This window comes from Octodon degus, unplaced genomic scaffold (assembly GCF_000260255.1).
Source record: "Octodon degus isolate 3935 unplaced genomic scaffold, OctDeg1.0 scaffold00540, whole genome shotgun sequence".
Classification (NCBI taxonomy): domain Eukaryota; kingdom Metazoa; phylum Chordata; class Mammalia; order Rodentia; family Octodontidae; genus Octodon; species Octodon degus.
In genome coordinates this window covers 39,866-49,319 of record NW_004525116.1, presented here as the reverse complement: position 1 = coordinate 49,319, position 9,454 = coordinate 39,866, and the positions used below count along the sequence as shown (strand labels likewise).

Genomic DNA, 9,454 nt, shown 5'->3' with positions numbered 1-9,454 from the left:
TTTAGATAATGATGAATACAAAGAGTAATAGATCATTAGTGTTGAGGATAGACTACACATTGCATGTACTTATCATGTTCTCTAATTTAGACTTCACAGCAACCGTAAAACCTCCCTGTCAACAGTGTGAATGGGTTTGAGATCTCTGGACTTCGTACTCTTGCAGTGATCCAAAAACACAGGATTACACCCTGCAAATGGAAGTGGAATGTGACAGAAGAATTTCAAGCAGTAGAACCATTAGAATGTGATGGCTGATATAAGGTGTAAAAAAAGATTTAATAAAAGAACAGATAAAGGTTATATATATATATATATATATATATATATATATATATATATATCCTGACTGCCAGTGAGGACATGAATAATCATCACCTGTTTCAGGGTAAAGATGGAAAAGCAAACTGGAGGACAGAAAGTGGACAGATAAGAAGGCTGTTCGCAAGGCAGGCAGCTTGGTCATGCGAGGAACTCTACAGGGAACGGAACTGACAAACTCGTGCTTAACATACAAATTCAAGGCATCATGAAATTTGAACTCATTGAAGAGAAAGGTAAGAAAAGACAGATGTGCCCCACAGCAGAAGGAAAAACGATAAAACTAGATAGATGAGATTATAAAACTTACAAAACACAGACCAAAGGAACAATAACCACAGCAAAGAGCTGACCTATGGAATAGGAACATGCACTTGTTAACTATGCATAATTTAAAGAGATCACATCCAAAATATAAAGCTAACTGGAATCTAGGATTTCAATTCTTGAAAGAAGTGGAATTTTAAGCAGTGAAGAAATAGAAGCAAAAATAGAATAATAATAGAAAGCTTTGGGTGGCAAAAGAGTTTTAGGCAGTTTGAAGAAATGATGGTCAGACGGCACAGAAGACTATGTAATACACACCATCATAACGTATTTACCAACAAAGAAGGGTGGAGAGATAGTATGGCTGACTAAGTGCCTGCCTGGCAAGCACAGGACCCAAATTCAGTCCCCAGTACTGCATGCTGTGCTGACATGCAGCCAGGTGTGTTGGTGTACACCAGTAATCCCAGAGCTGAGCAGGCTGAGGCAGAAGGATCACTATGAGTCTGAGCTGTATGGTGAGCGCCGGTACCAAATAAATAAATGTTGAAAACTGACAATAGATTCCAGGTGTTTTCATCGTACATTAAGTATGTATTCCAGGGACTATACATGGCAATTAGATTGACTTAGCCTAGGCATAATGCATTCTTACAGAAAAACATTGTGTGATACACAGTAAATACATAGAATTTATTATTTGTCAATTAAAAATATAAAGACGTTAGACAATATTCTTTGTTTTCTTCTAAAACATCGAGATCTTGGTTGTCTCTAGTTACCTATATGTTGCTTTTCTCAAATAGAACATTATCAGATGATATCTTTTAGCTGGTGACTCTCATTAACCTCTCAGATTAGACATTAAACATCAATTCCTTTTAACAACCAGCTCCACACTATCCAATCTACATTTGGTGTCTTTCAAGCTTCTCTCTCTCTCTCTCTCTCTCTCTCTCTCTCTCTCTCTCTCTCTCTCTGTGAAACTGGGGATTGAACTCAGGCCCTTGCACTTCCCAGGGAAGCGCTTATTCCACTGAGCCATCTCCCCAGCCCCCAAGCTTCTCTCTTCTGACCCCTGCATGTAATGTTCCTTCAGATAAATTTGGTGATTTAATTAATAGAAGATGAAGTCTGTCCCAGTGTTCTCTGAAGGGCTGACTTGAATTCCTTATTTCTCAGACTATAAATCAGGGGATTGAACAATGGGGTGAGGATGGTGTAAGATACAGATATTAGAGTGTCTTGACTTGAAGAATAATTGGTCTTGGGCCTTAAGTAGATAAAAGATGCACAACCATAGTGAACAATGACCACGATGAGATGGGAGGCACAGGTGGAGAATGCCTTGTATCTTCCAACAGAGGATGTAATTTTTAGAATGGCCGAGATAATGTAGACATAGGAGATCAGGATAAGTATCAGTGGAATCACTAAGACAAATACACCAAGCATGAATATGACCAACTGACTGAGGCGGGAGTGGTAAGATGCTAGTTTGAGGACAGGGGAGATATCACAGAAAAAGTGATGGAGCTGGTTGGAAGAGTGGAAGGGCAAGTGAAATACCAGGGAGGTGGTGACCACAGAGGCAGTGAAGCCACAGACACAGGCAACAAATACTAGTCCTACGCATACACCATGTCCCATGAGCACTGTGTAGTGCAAGGGTTTACAGATGGCCACGTAGCGATCATAGCCCATGGCTACCAGCAGGAAGGAGTGAGAGCAGCCGAGAAAGAGGAAAGTGAACATCTGGATGGCACAGCCCAGGAAGGAGATAGTCTTTTTCTCAGCCAACAAGTCAACCAGCATCTTGGGCACAATCACAAATGTGTAGCAAGTCTCAGAGCAGGACAGAACAGACAGGAAGAAGTACATGGGGGTGTGAAGGGCTCTGTCCAGCACAATGGTGGAAATAATAATGGCATTGGTGCCCAGAGTGAAAAGGTAGACGAGCAGAAAGACAACGAAAAGCAGCCTCTGGAGGCTGGCCAGAGTTGAGAAGCCCAGAAAGACAAACTCTCTAACCATGGTTTCATTAATCCTCTCCATACTTCAGTACAGCGAAGTCATGCACAGAGGAGGAGCCCAGGATCCATGAGGAAATGCAGACATATACAGGAAATACAGTACGAAATTTGCTGGTGGTATGCATTTCCAGATGTTTGGTAGAATTCCTTCATTCTCTATGACTGCTAAAAGAAAAATTGATGCTAAGTATGAACCGGAATAACCTGACTCAGATGGAAGGCTTCCTCTGATGTGAAGAACAGGTTATCTCTCTTGCCAACAATTCTGAAAAGGAAACTTGTCCAATTTTCTTTCATATGCATTATTGTCCTTTTCTTGTTCTATATAAATTCAAGTAAACCAAGTCTGTAAAGATGAAAGATATTGTTAAGTACAATTATCTGAACTTGATCAGCATTTCGAGTGATAAAGTCTATAGTACTGAGCATGAATGCTGTTACCGAGCATAGTAGCTTCAGTTTCCCCAACTATAAAATGGAAAGGAAAAACAAAAATTAAGTGATTTAATTTAAGGCAGGAAAGAAGGAAGTCAGTGGATTAAAGAGCCTGCAAGCAGGCACAGAGGTCGGAGGTTAGATGGCAATTCAGAATGGGCGTGGTGACACGCACCTGTAATCCCAGTATTTGGGAGGCTGTAAAAAAGAGAATCACTATGAGTACAATCTAGCATTGAGACTCTGAGCACACTGTAGATCATTCCTTAAAATGCAGAAAAATAAATAAATAAATACATAAATAAATAAATAAATAAGTAAAGTAGTAACAATGACTGTAGTCCCCAACACACTAAAAAAGAAAAGTTGCATTTCTGAGAAACTGATGAATATGAAATTGATTAGCAACACTATTGAAGGTTCCACAATGCACATATTGAGTGTAATGTGACATAGAAGATAATATTAATATTTAAAAATATTTATCTCTTAAAAAAGAGAAGGGAAGAGTGAAACTTACCACCCTTGAGGCATTTTGCCACACTCTTATATTTTCCCATTCTGATACACCTCAGAGAAACTTAGAGATAGATGCATTGTAGAAATGGATCAGACCTTGCCAGTGAATGTGGAGGACAGGACAACCGAGTTCTTGAACAGTTTCTACTTCCATGTCATAAATCATCAATTTTGTATCCTTTATATATTACTGCACAGATAAGACTCTTTATACTATTTTGTGCCTAAAAGCAATTTGCAAAATGCTTAGTGCAATTTTGAATAGGAACATTCCAAACTGCCTGTTTTAATAAGGAAAATTTCTGTAGATGCAAAAGTATTTAAGCATACATTAGTACCTAGTCTTCATTTATTTAATTATGAAGTTTCAAACCATATCGTATTAAGATATGGTATCTTGTCCCTAATTTAGACTATTGGACATTTCTGGAATGCAGTGCATCTAATGCCTCGACTTTGGAATACTTATTTTTTGTTCCTTACTGCAAATTGTATTTGAAAATATACAGCAGTACTTACTATTCCTTACTATTAATAGTATTAGATATTAGTATATCACCCATTATTCTTACACAATACCATTATTATATGTAAAAATAAAGTACAAAAAATAAAGTCTACATCATTTTTATTTCCATTGCATACATATATACGAATATATATGTGTGTTAATTGCATTTTTATGTCAAGAAAGACAAAATGTCCCCACATAATATATGTTTCTAGGCAAATAGACCTTATCCATTACACAATTCTCTGGATAATCTAAATTTATGGTCATTGCTTATCTTTCTTTTCTCCCTTTCCACAAGATTTTCAACTGGTGTTACTATTTATACACTTCTAATTCTTACTATCCCATCTACTTAATATAGTATAAAACTAAATTAAAGAAGTAGAAATTATTTGATTCTGAAATAATCTCCTAATACCAAGTAAAATGAATTTATTTTTCCTTATGTTAGAACATCTAGTCAGTTAACCCCAGACATATGGGATTTTACGTAGCATTAATACAACCCCATAGACTAATTGAATGGCGTGATGTGCTTTCATTTTTAATGATGCACAGAGACACGGATCACCAGTTCATCTGAGAAGACAGCCCTATCTGCTTCAAGTAACATCAGGAACCAGATACACAGCAAAAAAAATAGTTCTTTTCAGACCAAATATGCACACTTTATAAAGTGAATATGAAGGATTTCTCAATGTGAAGTGCAAATGTCTGTATTTTTAAGTGTCCCTTTTTGTGACTTTGGGAGAGTTACTTACATGGATTGTCCAGTTACTTTACATAAAATTGAACAACACAGAGTAAGCTGTAATGAAATCAACTCTTAGGATGTATGGAAGATACTGCAGCAAAGGCTCCTTAAGTAACATTTTGCAAAAGCGGCTCTGACCTACAATAGCAAGCTAGTGCTATGATCCGTAGCAACCTCTCTAACATGGAAAGCTAGACTCCCTACTTTACATGGCCTCAAAAGACATCATTATGACATTCCAGCACCAACACAGAATTCAGGATATTATCAATGCTGAAGATACTTCTGATTCGTATATTTCTGGCTCCTCAGACATTCCCCTTGATTTTCTTTAAATTAGATTTAATTAGAAGCAGCATTTGTGGGTTTCTGTGTGTTCTCAAAAGATGAACAATTTGCAGAGATTTAATGTTCTCAAAATTTGAGAAATTCTAATATTTATCTTTCCCAAATCAATTAATGATCAATTAATCCAAAATAAATAATTTAGACAGTATCCAATAGTAAAGAAGTGGAATTTCTATCTTCTTATTTACACAAGTAAAACTTGAATTTCTCCAAATGGACTAACTGAAATGAAGTTTAATTAACAGATTTCAATTACACCTAAAACGATGTAGGGTCAGCCTGGTAGCTCAGTGGACTAAAGGGCCTGCTTAGGCAGAGCCCAGAGGCCAGAGTTGATTCCCAGCTTGCTGTGCTAGCCCTGCAATGTGAGACCGCGATTGAGACTGGGCATGGTCGGGCACTCCTGTAGTTCCAACACTTGACAGGCTGAAAACAGGAGAATCACTAAGACTCTGATCCATGTAGTGAGACCCTGTAGACCCCATACACCCTGTCCTAATTACAGGGGGAGAAAAGTACTAAAAATGTACATACAACTGATTGAAGTGAGAGAAATGAGAAAAGAGGTGAAGGTTATGGTTCATTTAAGCCGTGAGTCAACCAATTGAACAGGGAGAGAGAGAGAGAGAAAGGGAGAGAGAGAGAGAGAGAGAGAGAGAGAGAGAGAGAGAGAGAGAGAGAGAGACAGACAGACACAGAGACAGACGAGAGATCTAGTGAGAAGTAGTAGCAGCCCTGTATTACCACCTAGGAAAATTCAGAGAACCATACAGACCATTCTTTCCCATTCCCCGTGAGTATCTGAAGTAAAAGGCAGCCACAGATTCTTTGTTTTCTCCTTGTCACTTACCAGAAATGGCACCACTAAATTCCATAGGAAGAAGGAAGAGGTATTCTCAAGCCCTAGCTATTCCTCAGTTCTCGGTCTCACAAAAGCCCAGAAGAAATCAATGTACACTGCTCAGTAAGAACCCCCACTGCTTTCATCATGCCAATTCTATGAGAAGTTGTACAGATGCTGGTTGCCAATGTTGGTTGTGGTTTTCAGGAGTATATGTTGTGATCACTGGACTCCTGAGGCTAGGCTTCACTGCCCTGGAGATATTGTCTTGAGTCTAATTAGCAGACAAGTTTATTTTGGAGAAATAATAAATATTGTTAGCTTCTTAAAAGTGGTGTTAGGTGAGGAGACTCTGGAAAAGGAGCCGTGAGTGTGACTAGTCTGCACACACACTGAAAGTTCAGTCCATTTGTTCTGGGTTCTGAAGGAAAGCCTGCCACGGCTAAGAATGTAGTGCAGCAAACAAGGGCTCAATTTTTATTGAACGTTATGTTACAAGATTGATGATGTTGTACAGTTGCTCTCAACCTCAGTGTCTGTAGGAATAAAAAATGAGCTTAATCACAAATTTATCTGTGGATTCTCTGCTCTTAGACAACCTCATTCAAATTGGGATATAAAGTAAAAACCTAAATTTTAACAAGTATTTCAATTCTGGTTGCACTGTCATGACATTATTTGTTTTGATATTGCGACAATAACTCAGTACTATGTACTAACTAATTTCCTAGCAACTAACACATAATCAATATAATTGCAATGTAATCACTTTTTTAGATTGTGAAATCAACCTGAGGTTGTGTAATGATGATACAATCTTTAAAAAGGACAAGTATACACAATGTTGTGTTTCTTAAAAATAAGTTTCCTCAGTAATAGGAAAGAGATACATGGGGTAATGAGGAGAAACACAGACCTTAGAAACTGTTTTATGCACAGTGTTTTGGGGATCTTTGTTCTGTAAATAACTGATCTCACAGGTGACAAAACGCATGATCACATAGCAAATGATGCTGGAAAACTTGGATTCCTGTCTCTGCCCCATCATGCAGAAAGGAAGTAGCCTAGTCCAACTATGAAATAGCTTACTTTGCCCTTCAATATACGACCAGTTCTGCAACTATGACTGGAACAGCCTGAGGTATCTGCCAAAAGTAATACATACCATCAACAAGTGACTTTTATTCTCTAATAATAACAATATAGACATCTAAGAATAAATATGGGGGAGCTAAAGTTATTCCTTTTGTTATGGTCCCTGATGACACTAGCACATAAATTTAAGCCTTCTGCTTAAGTGGGATTATTACTCAAAGAGTGTTGTCCTCACAGAAAAACACTAGAATGGAATTAGATTACCCTATGACTGCTGTAGCCTTCTGTATTCTAGGGAACCAGTAATCTATAGGCAGAAATGCAGTAACCAGAATGACAGATTGTATTTTTTGAGGAATCATATGAGTGAGAAGAAAAGGAATTATAGGTTTTCTAGCCCATCTCTTGTTCACATAGAAGGCAAAAATTAATAAAAGAATAACACAGTCTATTATAAGAAAAATAATTGATGATTTCCAAGCTCAGTTTAAAGGAATATTGACTGGTGGAAGAAAAAAATGCATAAATATCAATAACAGTTGTGAAATTACTGAAACAGAATTGGAGCTATTCTTTTACTTTGTCTCTCTTTAGTTTTTTGCATTCCATCAATCAATCATATCTTGATTTTTTTCTAAGCCTACTGTTTTATATAAAGTGTGTCAGTGTCAAAGCATACAATTCCATCTTCAAAGAAAACGTTAATAAAAATAGTTAACTGTGTCTCCATTTTTGGAAATTAATATGTCTCCGTGGGACATATTTTTATTACATTTATTACTAGTGTTCAGAATAAAACTTGTGCAGAAAGCTCCAAATGGGTCCAGGACATCCAAAATGAAATCTTCGGGTTCTATGTTTTCTAATATTGAGTCTCACATGTATGCACCCAAATTCTTAACTATACTACATTGCAGCAATAAAAAAGTCTTCCTACCACAACTCAATAGTTTTTGACCATATTTTCATGCTATAACAATTTCACAAATGGGAACAATCATAAGACATTTGGATGATGAAAAAATAAGTGAAGAGTTTTGTTTTGTCCTGTTCTGTGGTTTGGCACCAGGATAAACCAGCACTTGCTAATGACAGAGGAGTAGCTTTTGGCCCTGAAGTGAAGATTTCCTGAGTATCTCTCATCTGTGCTGCAGTACCTGCTACCTGTAGGGGCTTCCTGTGATGCATAAAATTCTGAAATATAGAATGGCCCTTTTAGCCTTTTATTATTTTCACCTTCCAACATGTATCTCTCATTGTTACCGGCTATTCAAGTCTCTTCACAAGTCCATTTGCTTGTCACTGCCCAAACAAAAGGCCATTTATTCTGGTGAAAAGGGAGAGAGCTGATTTAATTCTAGCTCCTGAGAGATCAAGGAGCCTCATTCTCCTCAAATCCCTATCTTCCTGTAGGCCCAGGTATATGAGACAGTCCTCTCTTTTTCTCGCTCAATCCACAGAGGGGGCAACAGGTAACTGCCGTGAGCTACTCTGCCTGGAAGACTACAGGTACATCAAGGGGAGGAGATCAGACAGAACTTAGGGGAACTAAGTACAAATTCCCAATCTAATGTTTGTTTAACTATACAGTCATAATGTTTGCTCTTATGATCTAAAATAAAAAGCCATTAGTTACAAAAGTTTGTCAACTGCTAAACATTACTACTCATTAATAGTGTTGCTAATTGTAGTTCTGAAAGTACAAAAATGTAACTGCCTAAGCCATATAATCTCTCTTGGCTAAGAATACCCATAGGTGCTAAGATAATAACTGCACCAAAGCTCTACACAAAAGGTCAGACGACAGTCTTATACAAAATGAAAAATAGAAGGAGCAAAATGCATTCTCAGGCCCTGAGCACACCCAGAACAAACAGGACACACTAGCATAGAAGCAACTGGAAAGCACATACCTGAAATCTCTGAAATAATAGCACCTGAAGTAAAGAAACAACTGTAGAAAAGCTTAGAGAAATCTGATCAGAAATAATCTCTGAAGTAATAAAGAAATGATAACTATAATGAAAGAATTACTAAGTGCTTCTAAAGAAGACACTGATAAAAAATAGAGGAGAATAGAAAACTGACAGAATCCTTGAATGGGCAATATAGGAAATAAATAGAATGCATGAAGCAGATTCAAAGTGATATACAGGAAATTAAAACCTCAGTCACAAGCTGGCAAAACCATTTGAATGAAAGGATAGATATATAGTTGCATTCTCTTTATGAATAGAGAAATTTGTTCTAATAGTGTTTGTACATAGGATATCATATCCGCATCTTGTACAGCAATTAACCACTAGGAAGAATGTATGCAATGTATT

General features: G+C 37.3%; 1 protein-coding gene across 1 annotated transcript; it reads right to left on the bottom strand.

Annotated features, from left to right (window-relative positions):
* Nucleotides 1-1,701: 1,701 nt before the first annotated feature.
* LOC101568967 (olfactory receptor 10K1) lies at nucleotides 1,702-2,643 on the bottom strand. Its single transcript, XM_004648681.1, has one exon. The coding sequence runs from the start codon at nucleotides 2,641-2,643 to the stop codon at nucleotides 1,702-1,704; it is 942 nt and encodes a 313-aa protein (XP_004648738.1).
* Between the last annotated feature and the right edge of the window lie 6,811 nt (nucleotides 2,644-9,454).